Consider the following 19,165-nt stretch of genomic DNA (forward strand, 5'->3'; position numbering starts at 1 on the left):
TATGGAAAAGTGGGTTTAAACACTTTTCTATGTTTTATTTTGTTTATTTATGGATTTATTGTGAAAGGAATTTCAAAGGTTTAATTTGACCTTTCCCCTGTTTTTCATACAGACTGGAGACGAATGGATGGTGCTTTCTTTGTTTGTCTAAAGATAATGAATAAAACTCTACACACATCTTAAACCACCCTCCTTTCTATATATTTTGTTATATAAATGGAAAGTATATAAGACACAAACTGAGCTTATATGATACTAAGGACCCTGGAGGTCAGTCCACCTTTATAATTCAGCACAGCCTGGAGTCTTGGTCTTTTCTTGGATGTTGGTTCCCTTTGTTTCCATCCTCTGTTAAGATGTTTCAGTAATGTTGAGGTCTGGGGAGGCCAATCCATGGCTGACGTCCTGTGATGCTGCATTAGCAGTTTGTTCATAGTGAAAAATGAAGCCACTGCCAATCAGACATTTGCACAGTGGATCAACTTCTGATGGTACTGTCCTGAATTCCACACCTATAATATGTTTGCACGTACTGTTGAATATGTGCAGCTGATTTTCAGTCCAGTTCCTGTGTGACAGACGCCAGTCTTTCTGCCTGTGTCCTTCCTTAACAATAGAGCCATCCTTCCACTGAGACTGTTTCTGATGAGGCTTCACTGAGCAGTAGATGGATCCCTCAGCTCATCTAATCGTCCTATTTCTAACACATGACTGTCAGAAACTGTTAATCTGCTGCAGCTCTTTAACTCCTCCACTTCTTTTTTTGTAATCTCTTAGTTTCCTCATCTTTTAAGGTGGCACTGCACACCAGATCCAAAGTCAACATGCTGTTATATAATGGAGTTGAACCTGTAATGGAGTTTGATTTAAACCAATCAGCAATTAAGTGAATGATGATGAGCAAAGATGGTGGAGGTGGTGGATGAAGACCCGGACAGCTGTGGTTGGCTCCTCGTATAGAGCAGAGTGAGGTTGTGTTTGCACATTATTATAAAACCATGTTCACCATATATTTTAGCTGCAGACAATAACATGATTTCTTTGCTGTGGTGATTTTATTCCACTTTGGTAAAATGGAAAACCATCATTTCTTGCTGTAATTCACACATTATTCCAAGAGCCTCAACACGAGCCTTGTAGTCCAACCATATATAGACAAATCAATAGTTGTGTTTGTAACAGCTCACGAACATGAATCGTTCCACATTACTTTAAAATCATTGCAAACTAAACTGGAATAAATGAGTGTTTATATATAGTTTTGTCTCAGCTGTTCATACACAGTGTTTCAGTTCTTATCAGAGTCCCACCGTCTCACTGTGGTGAACCTTTAGCTCTGTTGGAAGCGTGTTGTTAGACCAGGTTTCCCTCATTTAAAAATAATCTCTCATTAGAAATGGACATGATGTCTAAGACATAGAAATGCTTATTATGGGTTCACTTGATGTCACTGAAAAGATGCACATGGGTAACGTGCAGGCCATCCAGCTCCGAGGTTTATCTCCTCACCTCGAGTCTGCGACACTCTCTCCGTGTCCTCTCAGATAAGGGCGCGCACATTTCTGCACCATCTTCTAAATTACAAAGAGCGATTCACAAAACAGAAGCTCACAAAACACTCATCACAAACCAAAAATGGCTCCACTGAGCGTCAAACTGTCACCAGAATTTACTGATAATCTAAAGACTCACAGAACTCATTGTGTCTCATTGTGTCTTAGTTTGAGACATAAGTGCATGATCATAATACTGTGTAGTTAGATGAGACAGAGCTGATGCTTGCTCTTAATTATCCTCTTCATGTTTCCCGAACCTCAGCAGTGGAAGCTACCATGGATAGAAAGACTATGACTCATCTTAAATCTCAAATCTTTGTCTCCAAAGAGCTGCTGATGTGTCCGATATGATCCACAAGCTTAAACTAGGATTATAAGTGTGTGCAGTGATGTGTGTGAAACCTCTGAGGACTCACACGTGTGTGCTTCAGCCCACACACACATATGAAGCACTGCGACCTCACACAGAAGTGTTTTACACATCCAGCCTGAATCCTGATCATTTCTACAGTTTATTAAGTTCAGCTTCACCTGAACATCAGTGATGAAGCTGCTCTGACTCCATCACAGCTCACAGCTGTTGGAATGAGTCAAACAATGAAGAAGGTTCAGAAACAGCTGATGATTTTACAGAAACATGATGCAAACATGAGAATGGACACATGATTTTTTATTAACAGACACCGTTTATGTTTCACTGTGCATGACGTCATCAACACTGACACCAGGGGGCGCTCATCACCAGCCTGAGGAACTGTGATAAGGGAGGGAGACGCAGTGTTGTGTGTACTGCAGTCGGACAGAAGGAAAAACTTCCTCCTGAAAACATTTTCATCCTTCCCAAAAGTGTTTGAGTCAAATGTTACAAATATATAAATACAATAAAACACAGGGTCTTACATAAAATTAGTGATGCAGTTGTGCACTGAGCACCTTTCCAATGTTCCTTCCTCAGATGAGTCCAGCTGCTGAACACATTAACATCTGTATGTAAATGTAGCCGAGAACCAACCTGAGCACTGCTGGGAAAATACAAAGGCAACCATCAAAGTGCTGTATTATCTTATTTATTCTGAATGTTGACTTAGATCCACACCACGATTTATGAAACTATAGAACTAAAATAACAACAATCGTCTGCTTCTTTAAAATTTCTTTCATTACATCAAACCAGTGAAAACTGAAAAAAACAAAGAGCTGTTAGCATGTTCAGACCAGCTTTGAGACAGAGACTGTAAAGTTCTGCACTTTAAATCCTGCCTGTGTTCCTGCAAATGATTCACACTGAAAGTATCTTAGTTTAGTATTGAGTGAGCCACAAAGCAGCCTGATAGCTTTAAAACAGGAAAAGTAAATGAAATTGACAGTTTCAGTGTAGCTGGATCTATTATTGGGGGGTCATGACCCCCGTAACCCTGCCTGGTCCTGAGGTCAAATCCACCATCTTTGTTTCAGTGCTTCATGTTCTCCCGTGTTTGTGTGCGTCCTCTCCGGTACTCCGGCTTCCTCCCACAGTCCAAACACATGCAGTTAGTGGGGTCAGGTTAGCTGTGAGTGGTTGTGTCTCTGTGTTATTCCACCTTAATCAATGACTTCCTGTTAGCATGAAGTGCTTCTGTAGGACTGATGTCATTTTCATGGTTGGATCATTTAAATGAAGCTGGACTCAGATGCAGTAAATAAGCTGATTGATCATTAATGAATAAAGCTGGTCAAACTGCATCACGTGGACACATGTGATTGTGTGTTGTAGTATTGATCCCAATGCTGGTATCAGTCCTGGATCAATAACACTGGATGGATGCGTTCAGCATGGAGCCCTGAGCTGTGTTACAGACAAACATGGAAACTGACAGGTCTGTGTCATTCACAGTCTGTAACACTTCTAAACAACAGAGGCTGACCCAAGTGCCTCAGAGCCAGGCACGCTCACATCACAGCTCTCTAAATAAGCCAGTTTCAAAATAAGAGCTGAAAGCTGTGTTTGCTTGTGTTAGCTTATTATTGTGGAGACTAACATTCAGTGATCATGTGTTCAGACTCATAATGATTACTCTCAGAAATCCTGATCCTTGTATTTACTGTGTGTTGGATCAATAACTGAGATTCATGGTATCACACAGCTGTGCTGCTGCTGATGTCAGCACATCTGGAACAATACGAGGTATCTGCTACCAGACTGAGCAGGACGTGAGACCTGTGGACTGTTTAAAGCTGTCCCTCCACAGCTCACTCAGACCTGATCCACACCTCAGTGATATTCTCTGACTTCCTCACACTCAAAAAAATCAACTAGGGCATGTGTTTGATTAACAAAGTAGTAATATGTTTACATCACATGAAGAAATCATTTTTATGCTCATTAAATGATTTGTTAAGTCTAATTGTTGAATGTTGCCATTGTGTTTCTTAAATTTGTACAGTCTTAGTTTAAGCAGTAGGATCAAAGCCATTCCTTTGATTCTGACCACCTCTCCAGCCACTCTGTGCTGGGGGAGGTTTTATTGTAGATACATCCTATCTGAAAGATCTGTTTCTTTTGATGTAAGCTTCCTGGGTTTATGACCCTTTGGTCAGCAGGAGGTCTCACACACATTCTCACATAACACACACACACACACACACACACACACACACACACACACACACACACACACAGTGTATACATTTACATACAGTGCCTTGTCTTTGTAACCAAAGGGGGGTTGCAAGGGGAGGTGCTTTGTAAACTATTGTTTGAAGTTTGTCAATAAAAGGCAGCGAGAGGAGGCCACCATTTTGGGGTTCTTTGTCGTGCTGGACACAGACGAGGCCTCCCTTGTGCAAGTAATGGATCGATCGACTGTCTTGTTTTCTTCATGATGAATAAGTCTCTAGAATTAGCGGGGTTTGTGGAAACACAGACCCAACATTTATTTGGTCCTTCGAGCCGGATCCTAACACATTGCATCCACCGAGGAGAGGGAGAGGACGCCACCGCAACGTCTGGGATGATTGACGTAAAGCCCTGGTGTTTTTGGCTTGCCACCAGGCCGGGAAGTTTGCACCTGACCTCCCCTCGGGATGGATGACGATTGACGGGATCCAGAGACTCTTCCCATGAACGTAAACAAACAGTGAGTACAGAAGGCCTTAGAGAGCGTCTCTATAACCGTGTGAATGAATGTGGGATCCTAGAAACGCGTCACCGTGATTCTGCGTGAAACGTTTGAGTCCCGGGGAGCGCTGGTCACGAGAGCGCACGTGGACCCAAAACAATAGAGAGCGGCTACGGGCTGTTCGTTAAACGTGAGTCCGGGAGCGCGCTAGCCGCGTGAGAGAGACGCAGGCTTCTCCGCCGTTTGGGGCGTAGAGAGTTCTCCGCCATTTGGGGCGTTGGAGAGTGTCCGAAGGTTGAATTCTCCGCCATATGGGGCGTTTGAGAGTTTTCAACAGAGAGCGCTAGCTGTGCGTGCAGACGCAAGCGATAGGCCTATGTTGTGTGTGTGTGCGGGCCAGACGTGGTCTGCGTGAGTGTGGCTGATTGTTGTCTTGTAATGGAGAATAAAATGTGTAAGTCTGCCTTAGAAGGAGATGTAAAATTTATGCAGAAAGTTTTACCAGGCAGCACGCAGTATGTAGGTTGTTGGTATAAGAAATGTGGATTTGAAGGGACATTAGTGGAAGTTAAGTGTAAAATGCTGGTAGAAAGAATATCTGTAAGTGTAGCAGGTAAAACAGGTAAAGCGAAGCAGAGGAAGGAATTGCAGTTAGCAGTTGCTAAGTTGTGGCTGGAGCAGACTCAGAAGAGGAGAGAAGCACAGAATGTTAAAAGAGCAATATTGCAAGAAGTAGTTGTGAAACCTGAGGATGAAACTACAGCTCAATCCACTGCAACTACTCTAGAACAACACCGTAGAAAAGCATTAGAAAAAGCAAGAATGTTAGCAGAAAGTAGAGTCAGAGAAGAGTGTGAGAGAGCAGAGGCAGAAGTGGAGGAGAGATTAAAGGCATATTAGGAGCAGCATTGAGTCCATTACAGACTAGGCAAGGTAGGAAACAGAAAGTAAAGTTAGTGAACACAAACGTTACAACTACATATCCATCCCTGACACAAAAAAAAAAAAACAAAAAAAAAAAAACATATGGTGTTTCTGTAACAGAGTGTGAAGATGAAGAAAGTTTTTCTCCTGATCAATTCCGCGAGTGTGAGAGTGTCTGACGTCATGGTGTGTGTGAAAGGTATCCAGCTGGGGCAGACGTGATTCTGCAGGTCACCTGCCCAGTGGACAAAAAGAAATAAAATAGTTGTGTGGATGAATGATAGCACGAAGAGTGTTTGGTGTTTCTCAGTCTGAAACAGCTGTAATGCTATTTTCTGTTTTGGAGAAAAGTACAGTTAAAGAAAAAAAACAGAGAGAGATGTGTGTTGTTTTAAGCAGTGATGAGAATAATGGAAGTGTGGTGAGAGATGAACACAAAAACATACTGAAAATGCATTAACTATACCAACCCTACATGCATATACACATACAATGATACTCATGAGACCAGACAGCATCTTAAGCATGAGATTCTGTTTGTCATCTTGTCCAAGTCACTAGTAAGATGAAAGTGATACATAGACTAGTGGACTGAATATTATAGGAGGACAGATGGTTGCATCATAGAGGAGAAAGCAGAATGCTGATGAGAGGTCTTAAATGAGTGAGCTGAGTGAGCTGATTGTGAGTTTCTGGTGTGTGAAGAAGTTTTACCATGGCACACATTTAGTTACATGAGAACTAAAACTTATTATGTGCTAAGACAACAGGGTTATGCTGTATGTTGTGTGTATGGCTGATTGGATGAATGTTTGAGATTAAACTGGCTGTTTGATTGTCTTTATTACTAAAGTTGAACCTGCCAATTGGGTTGTTACGATTTATCCCCCTGGCATGAAGAACACGTGTCATGATTTAAACAAGGCCTATCTTTCCTTTATTTTCTTTGATTTCTTTTATTTTCTTTCTTTTATTTTGTTACTTTCATGGTGCACTGAAAGTTTTGTTTGATGATCTCTGTTTGAGCAGATCTGCACGATTAGAATCGAAGCGTCGTCAAGAAAACTGTTGCAAAGTGAGCTTCTCCAAAATTAAAATGGGCTCTTATTTGGGACAATCAGGAAACAAATTCCTGTCCAAAAGGATTCAACGAGGAAATCCAGTCTAAATTATTTTTCTTTTTGAAATGACGTTGTTTTGCTGAGCGTGGAAACGAATGCGACGATAATTTCCACAATTAGCAAAAGAAGGAATCACTGAGTGAATGAGTAAGAATTTTAAAATAAATGGGGAACTGACTGACTGACAAAAGCTGACAAGACTGACTGACTTAACACCATTGTGTGAAGTTAACCCCCACCTGACAAAGGTGTGGATGTATCTCTGTGTGTGTCTCTGTTGCAGGAGCAGGAGACCACAGGAGGAAACTTGGGTCACATGACTATGTGAACTCTGAAAATTTAACCTTTTAGTTTATATTTTTCTGTGTCTGTGAATTTACCATGTGTGTGTTATTCATAGGCTTGTGTTGCTCACAGAGATAACTGTGACAAAGTATGCACACACCTGCGCAGCGCTAATATTTGCATTTTCTTTTCTTACAGCATGCCAGTTCTTCATGTGAATTGATGATGCGATTTATACCAGGACAACTGGTTGATGTTCTTTCCCACTACAGGATTTCTGGGTTTATATGTGAATGACATTCTTTCCACGGCTAGGGTTAGCTAACTTTATGGTGTTTTTATGGCACCTCTGGAACCTGTTGACCTGTGTCTGACCTCCGTCTGACCACAGTCAATAGGTATTGCTAATGTTTGTTTCTCTGAGAATGCTGTGGAGGATTCGGCAGAAGCGGACAAGTGACATGAGTAAAACAAATAAGAGATTACGATATTTATGGAATAGTTTATTATGGGCTCATTTGCTGGCCACTTTTGGACCCATAATAAATATATGAGTGGAGTGACTTTGCTTAAGAGAAGTCACCGATTACATTAATGTTAACTGAGCACATGGGATGATCCATGTTTGAGGCGAATTATGGTAATGATAGTGATTTAATGATTTGAGAAAACCTGCACATGACACTTGTCTCGCCCGTGCTGAATGCGTATTACTTTTTTGATATAATTGTTTATACGTGTGAAGTTTGATTTTATTCCAGATTTTGTGTATGCAGGCTCCTGGTGGAGCCAGTTTTTAAGACAGGGATCCAGGTTTGGTGAGTTGACGCATGAGAAGTGTCCATGCGTCAAGAGGTGGGGTCCAGAATTAATATTAAACAATGTTTACTATTATTGTTGCAGTGATTTGTGTGATTAGCTGTTTATTTACAAGTATTAAACCTATGCAAGTGGTGCATCCATGTTCAGATGAGGCTTTGATGGCCTATAAGTGAAGTTCACTGATTATAATGTGGAATGACGTTGAGATGTTAAATAATTTGGAACAAATTATGGGAAAAAGTAGAAGTTTAATGAGTTTAGAATAAACCCGCAATGATACTTGTCTCTGTGATGCTGAATACTTTATTACTCTTATGATCTACAGTTGGTTGCAAATGTGAAGTTGTTTAAATTTAAGACTTTGTCTTCTGTGATACAGGAGCTGGGAGTTAAACAAGCTGAACATTTAAGTGCTGATTAATGTTCTTACACAGGGTTACAGCTTGGAGTGAAGCTGCTCCAAGGGACAAACCCTGGAGATTGTTTTAGGGAGACTGTGCAACACTCTTGTACATGTCTCATTGGGGAGTTGACACATGGCGAAAGCCGTGTGGCGAGAGGAGTGTCATTTTTTCAATTTGTAGATGTCATGAGGTGCCATGATGAGAAGGAGTGACTGAGAGGATCGCCCACAAAATGGAACCTGAGGGAGCGTGCCAAGCTCCAAAAAGTGACAGCGCAGAGGAGGTCCAGCGATGGACTTGTGGTTCTGTGAACAGCACAAATGCCAGGTGACTGTAAAATAACTAACAGCACTTTTTCCACAAGTGAAGCCAGTAACTTACTATCCTAAAAGATTAGCTCTAGTTGCTCGTGCTTTACCTCCATGCGTGAGACCAGTATGTGCAGCAGCTTAAGCTGTACAATGTTTCAATAGTTTATTTCACCCTTTGACACTGTTAGTTCCACACGAGGTAGATGTTTACTATTGCAGACTAAACTTACATTTCTGTCACCTACAAGACACTTGTCTTTAATGTTACTGTTACTCTCACAACCACACATATTACCATAAAGTGGTGCAGAATTCTGAATCTGTCCAACCCTTTTTGCCAACGGAGGAGGGCACTTCTCATGAGTGTAGAGAGCGCGAGGAGAAGAAGTGTAAGCTGAGGGATGACTTAATAGATGTGCCACTCGTTGAGGGAAAGGTTTGGTTTGTTGATGATTTGAGTTTTACAACAGCAGAGGGACAGACTAGAACAGGTTTTACTGTAGCAGACAGTGAGAGAGAGTTATCTATGTAGGCCAACTAGCATGTTTCATGTTTGCTTGAGCAGCAGAGATGCTAGCTTTAACGGAAGCGTGTAAAGCTGTAGAGAGACAATATACACTGATAGGCAGTATGCATTTGCTACTGTACATTTCTTTGTAGTGCAGTGAGTGAGACGAGGTGTGACAACCTCTACAGGGAAACCTGCAGAACACACCAAACTCTTGCAAAATCTGCTGGAGGCAGCGTTATTAACCAGTGGAATTGCCGTTTGTAAATGTGCAGCACACATGTGAGGGAAAGATCCGGTTGCATTAGGGAAAGTTTTTGCAGATAAGATCGCAAAAGAGGCAGCTTTAGTTAAACATGGTGTTAACCTTTTATCAGTACAGCATTAGCAGACATGCAGGCCCACTCACCTACTGCAGAACAATAGTTGTGACTTACAGAGGGAGCAAGCTTGCAGGATGATTTTTTATCTGTGTGATAAACCAGTACTGCCTAATAATTTGTATAAGACTGCTGCTATTTTGAGCCATTGGCTATACCATGTCTCAAACAGGAGGGAGATGAGCAGTCGTTATACTCACTCTAGGATTATTAAATACTTTTAAAAAAAAAACTTTTTTGCAGAGAGAACTAATGGAACAGTAAAGTTAAGATTTAGGAAGACAGGCAGGACATGGTTAGACTGTATAGAATAAGTACACGAGGATTACTCCAACAGAGAATGGTCTGACTCTTTGAGATTACACATGTTAGAGGATTTAGAGTTAGAGTTAGAGTTCCAGTCTTCTGTAGTGATGATAGAAAAGCAGAAGAGAGAGCATATTAGCAGATTAGATGCTTGAAAATGTTTAAAAGTAAAGTAGTCATGAGAACAAATGATCTGCCAGATGATTCTGTTTCTTCGCAGGAGCAGAGCCTGAAGTCTGGAGATTGGATGTTGATAAGGCCATGGAGAGGAAGTGCTGGTCCAGTCCATGGTGGGAAGGTCCATATCGGATGCTGCTGACGACGACCACAGCAGTGAAGATTGCTGGAAGGAACACTTGGATATATCAAGCGCACTGCAAGAAGGTGACACACATCCAGGCCAGCTCGGAGTAAGTGGCAGGAAGACCGGGAACAAAGGGGGGGGGGGGGGGAAGCCTCCAGGGCCCCTCGTCTCAATCCGGTGAAGAAACCAACTGAGCCACAGGTACTCATCAGAATGGCTGGGAATGTGCTGTGCATCTTCTTGTGCCTGTGGACCCTGAGTGGGATGACAGGGAGCGCACTGGGACAGAGCGAACCACACCAGGTACCCGCATGGGTTTTCAACAACTACTGGTGGCAGTTTAAGAACACAACCGCTCACATAAACAACGAGACCAATGGTTATGCTTGTGATGCCACTGGCTACACATTCTTCTGGACTGTGGCCCTGTAGCATCACTGAGAGCGAGACAGTTTGTTTGGTTGCTTTAGCAACACATCCAGGAACACTGCCAACTTTTCAACTGCTCTGAACCTGAATGGAAGGTTGATTCACCAGTAGCTGGGAAGGTGAACTGCTCTGGTAGGACAGACCTGCTCGTCTGACTCAAAAAATATGACTTGTTGCAGGACATTATACAGTTAAACGAACTGGAAACAGGCCAAATGCCTATGTGTATGAAGGACAATGGATTAGCCCAAGTTGGAGATTAACCATGGAACATGGCAACATCACCTATTCTTTTGTCTTCTGCAAGAAGGATGTAAACAGAGAAGCTTTTTGTCTACATTTACATCATGAACACTTGAGGTTTTGAGCCAAGAAGATCAAAACACCTTGATCCAATTTCCTTTACAAAGCTTTTTCTGCGGTGACAACAGGACAGGAGAAGAGTTGTAAATGCAGATAATTCACAAGTTGACTCTAACCCCCACAGGATGCCTACAGTGAGAAGATTTGGGGGGTTGATAGGAGTCATAAAGAAGGGTGTTGACCAGGCTGCAGCTTTGAAGTTAGCTGAGAGCCACATGGACAAACAATAAAGTCAACTGATGCATTTAAATACCTATGTCTATATACAGTTGGATTGTAGTGACACATGATTTTTGAGAATGATGATTCTTCTTGTTTGACCTTTGACATTCAGTTGTTTACTTGAAGAAATACATAATGAATTGCACGACAGGAGTAGATCCGCCACAAGGCTGGATAGCTTGGTTACCGTCTGGTCCTTGGTGGCATCTTCTTTTGAAAATATTAATTCCTGTTTTTGAACTGTTGACATTGATTTGCTTATGTATAGGATGTAGTTTACTGTGCATGAATGAAATCTACACTGACACTGTCCAAACAAAGGGTGCATAAGTTGAAATTTAAGAACAATGACAAAAAGGAGGGAAATGTTAAGTCTAATTGTTGAATGTTGCCATTGTGTTTCTTAAATTTGTACAGTCTTAGTTTAAGCAGTAGGATCAAAGCCATTCCTTTGATTCTGACCACCTCTCCAGCCACTCTGTGCTGGGGGAGGTTTTATTGTAGATACATCCTATCTGAAAGATCTGTTTCTTTTGATGTAAGCTTCCTGGGTTTATGACCCTTTGGTCAGCAGGAGGTCTCACACACATTCTCACATAACACACACACACACACACACACACACACACACACACACACACAGTGTATACATTTACATACAGTGCCTTGTCTTTGTAACCAAAGGGGGGTTGCAAGGGGAGGTGCTTTGTAAACTATTGTTTGAAGTTTGTCAATAAAAGGCAGCGAGAGGAGGCCACCATTTTGGGGTTCTTTGTCGTGCTGGACACAGACGAGGCCTCCCTTGTGCAAGTAATGGATCGATCGACTGTCTTGTTTTCTTCATGATGAATAAGTCTCTAGAATTAGCGGGGTTTGTGGAAACACAGACCCAACATGATTCATTCTTTTTTGTTGAATATTTATATTCTTTGATTTATCAAAGAAAACTTTGATGAGTTAAATTCGTTCATGGCAATCCAATGAGAATGAGGTCCATCAAACCAACGGCTCTGATAGCGTCATGTATTGCGCATGCTCCACGCCCACCGGATGCGGAAAGGTCCGTTGAGAAGTTAACGAGCGCACGTGGAGTTACTTCTTTGGCATACCTGATAGTGAGGTAAGTAATATTTCTTGATATATTTATTTAGGTTAGTGGAGTGAGAGATAAATACTATTACCGTATTTTCACGACCATAAGGCGCACTTAAAAGCCTTAGATTTTCTTCAAATAGTACGGCGCGCCCTATAGCGCAGTGCGCCCTGTGTGTTGTAAGGAGAACGTAGTAGAGAACACCATGAGAACGTTAAAGGGTGAAGTGTGGGCGTTGATCGTATATACCGGGACAATCGCACATACCTGTATAAAAGAACAGGTATGTGCATTATGCAAGACATCGTTGTTTTAACAACCCTGAAAATGGCAAAGAGACACGCTTATGAAGCACAGTTTAAACTGAAGGCCATCAGCTACGCGGAGGAACATGGAAATCGAGCAGCGGCGAGAGAATTTAAGATTAACGAATCGATGGTTCGCAAATGGAGGAAGCTAGAAAACAAGCTCCGGCAGGTCAAGAAAACGCAGCTGAGTTTCCGCGGACATAAGGCGAGGTGGCTCGAGTTGGAGGAAAGACTCGAGCGGTGGATCATCGAGCAAAGAGCGAGCGGGAGAAGCGTTTCGACGGTCACCATTCGGCTAAAAGCAGTTTCACTTTCACTTTTTATGACACGGTGCCATTTTTCCATCCGGACCAGGACTACGGTAGCGCAGCAACTTCCAGCGGATTATAAGGAAAAGCTGGCCATCTTCCGCTCCTACTGCAGCAAACACATCGGCGACAAAAACATCCAGCCCAGCCACATCACAAACATGGACGAGGTCCCGCTCACTTTTGACATCCCGGTGAGTCACACTGTGGAGAAGAAGGGGACCAGCATGGTAGCGATACGCACAACGGGGTATGAAAAGTCTTCTTTTACTGTTGTGCTTGGCTGCCATGCTAATGGACAGAAACTGCCGCCTATGGTGATTTTTAAGCGAAAGACTTTGCCTAAAGAGAAGTTTCCAGCAGGAATCATCATTAAGGCAAATGAAAAGGGCTGGATGGATGAGGAAATGATGAAAGAGTGGCTGAGGGAGGTGTATGTAAGGAGACCAGGTGGTTTTTTCCACGCATCACCATCGCTGTTGATCTGTGACTCTATGCGTGCCCATCTCACAGCCGATGTGAAAAAAACTAGTGAAACAAATGAACTGTGAGCTTGCTGTCATTCCGGGAGGCCTGACAAAGGAACTCCAACCGCTGGACATCGGTGTGAACCGCCCGTTCAAAGTAAGGCTGCGAGCGGCCTGGGAGCGATGGATGACCGATGGAGACCACAGTTTCACTAAGAGTGGAAGGCAGCGCCGGGCGAGTTACGCCACAATTTGCCAATGGATTGTAGATGCTTGGGCTAACATGTCTGCTGGCACTGTTGTTCGAGCTTTCGCAAAAGCCGGCATCGTTTCCGAGGAGCCGCACGACACGGAAAGTGACTCTGACGGTGAAGACAGTGAACCTGGCATGTTTGATGGAGATTTAGCGCAGCTGTTCAATTCAGACACAGAGGATGAGGACTTCGATGGGTTTGATTGATGATAAAAATGTGAGTACCAAACTCAGTTTTGCTCCTGCTTTATTTTTAAATATGCACACTTGTATGCTTGTGTGTTGTTGATGATGACGATTACCGGTAATAGAAATGTGAGTAAGGTACCGAACTCAGGTTTGCTCCCGCTTTATTTTTAAATACGCATACGGTACTTGTATGCGCCCTATGATCCAGTGCGCCTTATGTGTGTGTTAAATACAGTAATGGCACACATAACTGAGACTGCGCCTTTTAGTACAGTGCGCCTTATGGTCGTGAAAATACGGTAGTTAAAATTTTTTACCTGTGTAGTGTGGAGATTTAGAGGAGTTTTGTATATAGCAGGGAGGTTGTAGACCCAAGCATTTTTCAAATGTAAGTCGGTGAATTTAATGTTTTTTTAAAAACTTAACCGGAGTCGCTAATTGTTGCAACAGAGCAAAAACTGATGAGGTTATTTTGGTAAGTTCGTTTTTTTTTTTGTTTCTGTCGACTTTGAATGAGGTTTGTTTCATGGTTATCTGCGTTGGTAGGACTGTTTTTCTTCTCTGGAGTTAGCTAACTTTGAAGAGCGGGAAAGCCGCGTAGAGCCGTAACGTCTTCGCATATAGCTCCATGAATGACAGGTTACTTTCTGCTTAACCGGAGTTGGTGATTGTTGGTAGTAGTGGTAAGACTGACCGACATGGTTTTGGTGATTTTATGAGTGTTTTATGATGCTCTATCTAAAATTCCTGTTTTTGTCAGTGGAGTTTAGTCGCGGCAACCGCATTAACTGGATTGATGAAAGGTTTAATTCAACTAAACCAGCGTTTAGGGGAGTTAATAACAAGGAGTAAGATAAAATCTGTCACAATAATTGCATGTGCATTTTCTTTTTTTGTAATATATTCACTTAGTTTTCGAATTCAGAATGATTTAGGTGGATAATTGTTCGGGTTATAGTTTCTCTGGTGCTCTGCATTAAGGCTGACTAACGGTGCGTTCACACCGAACGCGATAGACGCCCCTAGCTGATCGCGTGCACATTTGCACCTCGAAGCGCGTCCAGCATGAACTGGTCGAGCTTTATATGCAATTTTCACGCGTATGAAGAAGAGATCTGGGAGGAAGTAGTGCCAGACGGTATGTTATTAAAATGGCAGCTGTCAATCTAGCGTTTGAAGAAAGAGTCTCCCTTCTCTATTTGCTGTGGAGAGCAGAGCAGTGCCTAAAGGACGTCCTCACCGTACCTGGGTCCATCAGGTCTTCCACAAGCATGAGCAGTTTGGTGAGTTTCACCACTTGCTCCAGAAGCTCCGTCTGGATGACGGCCGCTTTCAGCTGTACCACCTTCTGTCCCTTGCCGAGTTTGAGGAGCTGCTGTCCCGCAGATTTTACCAGCTGGAGCGGTAGACGTGATAAGCGCGAATGCACAAAATGCACCACACAAACTTTAGCGCGTATTTTACTTCGCGCTTCAAAGGCGTCAGTCGTGTGAAGTAGGCAGAAAAGCGTTTTCTCAATGCAAATCTGCTTCCGAAGTTTAGCTGGACCTCCAGTCACGCTTCATCGTGCTCCTCCATTGACTTTACATGTAAACCTGAAGCTCTGGTCGCGTCTATCGCGTTCGGTGTGTACGCACCGTAACAGTCTTCACATTTCACAGTATGTAGATATTAACACAAATTTGTCAGAGTAATAACTTTGTTTTAATTAATTTCTCTCCCCAGAAATACATCACAAAATAAAGCCACATTCCCATGCTCTGAGATTCTTATGCACCTCCTCAACAATACATGGTAAGTTCATGTTTGCCTTATTATTATTATGTTATTTATTTATTTTTTTTGGATGATGCAGAAGTTTAATCTCCTTGACGTTTTCTAATGCATATTTCATTTTTTATCAGTGACGTGTATGTGGCAGTGCAAGCATTGTGTTACCAGAGAGAGCAGCAGGTACAAATTACTTCAACATTATAAACTACATCATCATTACGGAATAGGTCAACATTATCTGTGCATATATGTTAATTGTCCGTGCACATTTAAGACTTGGAGTGGACTGAACACTCATGTCTATAAAGCTCATTCATCTCAGTTTACACAGACAGCTTCAAGTTCAGTAACTTTTAAATGTGAGTTATGTGACTGCAGTGACGTCTTCTCTGAGAGAGATTTTTTTGTCCATATTGGAACACATCTGCGAAGTAACGAGACAGTTAGTTGTGTGTTTCTTGGTTGCCCTTTCAAGACAAATATTTACAATACATTTTATACACACAAGAGGAAGCATCATCCACACACACTTAAAGATTTTAAAGACAGGGTAGTTACACGTGTGGACCCAGTTCAAGTGATAGAGTCCTCTGATAACGTAAGGGCTAGCTGTTCTGAAGATGTATCCTATGGTGAATTTGAAAGTGAGTCAGTGACAGAATGTGATAATAGTGATGTTGAAAATCAGCCCGAACTAATTGAACAGAAATTAGCAGTAATATTGTTGAAATTGGAACACATATTTCATGTTCCAGCAAAAGGATTAGATGAGTTCTTAGAGGAGTTAGTTTTTCTGTTGAGTTCAGCTAGTGTACCTCTGACAAAGCGTACAATTAGAGAAATTTTTAAGAGCCTTAACCTCCATATTAGTCAGGCTGTTATTGAAGAGCTTGCAAATTCTGTATGTGTTTCTAACCCTGTGGCTAAAATATTGCCACTCCTTATAAAAGAAAACTATACTACATACAAAATTTTAGGGTTGTAGAGCCTGTTGAGTATTTTTTATCGATAGACCAAAGGAAGTCATTTCAGTACAAACGCTATATAAGAACCAGTCTATTTACCATGTGGCCTTTTGGACTCTTCCAAACTAAGTATTCCTTTTTCAAACTGCTGCCTAAAAGCTAAATATTGTCATTATGGATTCCCTTTTTTCTTAGGATGACACAATACATACAAGACGAGCATGCATCCTGAAGTCCTTGTGTGTCTACCTGAATGAAGACCATGAGAAACTTGTGAAGGAATATACGGTCAGTTACATTCACAAGTTGTTCTGTGTTATGTAATTTGCTCCAGGAGTTATGGGTAATTTCAATATATGAAATGGTAAAATGTGACACCACGTGTGAATAAAAGATATTGCAATTGGTCCTTGTTTTGTTTCATGTCAAATTTCTGAGGTGTGAAACCAGAGACATAGAATTTAGTAAATATATCAGCATATTCACGCTGATTGCTGAATTCCTTTATTTTTTTCATATGTAGACTCAAACATATGAAATTGTATTATTATTGTATTATTGTATTTTACGTCACAGAACACTGAGGCCAACACTGAAGCCATGGAACAAACTGTGATGGGAGTGTATGTCATACATCAGGAGGGTGCGGAGCCTGGAGATGACCCAGAGAACATCGGTGTCCTGATTGAAGGCGTGGAGGTTCTCACTGGTTTGAGGAGCATTGCAATTGCTTGTGCTCTGTTATTTGGACTGATATACTGTCTGAACCTAAGCTACCCACCGGAGCTCAAATGCACTTTTGAAGTCTTGCAAAAGATTATCATGAAGCTGGATGGACAGAGGTTGTCATCCAAGGCACAGTTTCTAAAAAACAAGCTAATGGGGTGAATGAGCTTGAAACAGACTCAGGCAAGCCAGATATTTTTTTTTCAAGGTTTTTGCAATGCAAATATGTGTTTACTGTTTTAAAGTTTAAAATTGTAAGTTATAAAATGTTCATATAAACTATGTGGTTTGCTCTGCGGCTATTATACAAAGATTGTTTGTTCATAACTTAAAGTCTTATACAGTTTAAGTGTAAACACTGATTTTTGCCAGATGGCAATTGTTACAAAGGCAAATGCACACTGGTTTTCACAAATTGTTTGAGTGGAGCAGTTATACTCAAAATTGAATGTTTTCTCCACACGTTAAATAGCATAAAGTCACTATTAATGGATACAGCCTGATTAAATGGAGGACTAATGTATGCAAGCAACATAGTAATGTTGTAATATTATAGTAATGTTGAATGTTATGTCTGAGCTTTAAATTGTGTTAAAATTCATATTGTTGTTTGCAATGCATATTTTACTACATTTTACGAAAGTTGCTTTGGGGATAATATTTTTTGTCTGCAAACTATTCAACAGACTTATTTCATTTTTATTATTAGGGTTAGGGTTATTTTATTGTATTTTTTCTTTCAGTCAGCATGTCTTGATCTGGAAGTTCTGTGGTCTTAGTATGAGATGGTTAAAGGGGAGAAAGCTAGGCTGAACTGGGATCCTGCCAACTGTTTTAAGAATGTTCAAGCAAAATAAAAGAGATGGTTTTGCAAGTTATCATTTATGTATGTTTCATTAATTTAATTAAAAGTAATGTTTACATAAGCAATACAAACACTAACTGAAACATGATTGGTGTAAGTACTACAGACATAAATTACATTTGTTCATTCAACAAGATTAACATTGGTGTAACAAACAAATATTTTACTAGTTCATGTAACAAGACTGACTTTTGATGTGCCAAGGTGTTTAAACAATATAACATGAATTTAAATTAATTAGACTAACTTGGTACAAACATGTTAACTGAATAAAAATCAAATTAACTGAATGTTAATGTTTAAATTATGTTACACTTACAAACATATTTAGTGTTGAAACAACACAATCAAGATGGATTGATATAACATGATTTGTTTAGATGGAATATAGGTGGCAAGATGAAATTAAGTTCATCCAATGAATTATTTTTTTGAGTGCAGGAGAGACAGAAACCATTCAGATCTGGGACCATCAGCTGACTGATGATGTCACACAGACTGTGTTTTTCAGGAACAGTGATTCTGATGTGAGCCTGCTAGCTGACAGCAGACCTGATGAAAGCACATGTTCACATCTGTGAGGACAGACTGGACTCTTTGACTGCACCTTGGTTCTCCTCAGAGGTCTGTACAGGAGCATGTCCACCCCCACTGAAGATCTCAGTCACTGTGAAACATAGAAAGCTGCTTGTGTGGCCTCTGCCTCACATGTAGATACAGCTACAGGTTTCTCTGTCAGTCAGACTGAAACAGTGTCCTGATGCTGCATCATTCAGCTCTGTGCCCCAGTCAGCATCACTGGGAGCTACCAGTGTTTCTGCCCTTTTCCTGTAACACTACACTCAGCACAGGCTCAGCTGGTATCCAGTGTTGGACTTTGGCTTCAGCTGCTGTGATAGATCCTCTAACATAGATCAGCTCTGCTACATGTTGTTAGATAAGTGCAGCTGCTGTCATGTCCTGATGTTTCTCTGGCTCAGCAGCTTCTCCATCAGAGGTTCACATGGAGCTGATCCAGTATCTCCAGTAACTGTGTTCTGTGCCTCACTGGTTCATCCTTCTGTCTGTGTGACGTCAGTCAGATGTTGAAGTTAAACTCTGTAATCTTCACTGTGTCACAGAGTTCAGTGAGTCCCGTTATTCACAGTATCAATCAGATCATCAGAGAACAGCTGATCAGCAATC

The 19,165-nt window shown here is 41.4% G+C and overlaps 1 protein-coding gene across 1 annotated transcript; it reads left to right on the top strand.

Moving 5' to 3' along the window:
* Positions 1 to 12,013: 12,013 nt before the first annotated feature.
* LOC146575294 (uncharacterized) lies at positions 12,014 to 18,152 on the top strand. The gene is made up of 5 exons (XM_085269968.1): positions 12,014 to 12,153; positions 15,377 to 15,445; positions 15,556 to 15,604; positions 16,585 to 16,677; positions 16,966 to 18,152. Exons 1-5 carry the CDS (start codon positions 12,014 to 12,016, stop codon positions 17,275 to 17,277), a joined length of 663 nt encoding a protein of 220 aa, XP_085126094.1. The 3' UTR covers positions 17,278 to 18,152.
* Positions 18,153 to 19,165: the final 1,013 nt, after the last annotated feature.

This window comes from Mchenga conophoros, linkage group LG4 (genome assembly GCF_057382185.1).
Source record: "Mchenga conophoros isolate Kocher_MC1m ecotype Shallow Benthic linkage group LG4, M_conophoros_male_GT1.1, whole genome shotgun sequence".
In the NCBI taxonomy this organism is placed as follows: domain Eukaryota; kingdom Metazoa; phylum Chordata; class Actinopteri; order Cichliformes; family Cichlidae; genus Mchenga; species Mchenga conophoros.

Bases quoted from the DNA above. Each gene is read 5' to 3' on its own strand.
- LOC146575294 (XM_085269968.1), top strand. From the start codon at position 12,014: ATGAGAATGAGGTCCATCAAACCAACGGCTCTGATAGCGTCATGTATT. The intron at 15,446-15,555 runs GTAAGTTCATGT...ATTTTTTATCAG, and splicing joins CACCTCCTCAACAATACATG to TGACGTGTATGTGGCAGTGC. The intron at 16,678-16,965 runs GTCAGTTACATT...TTTACGTCACAG, and splicing joins AACTTGTGAAGGAATATACG to AACACTGAGGCCAACACTGA.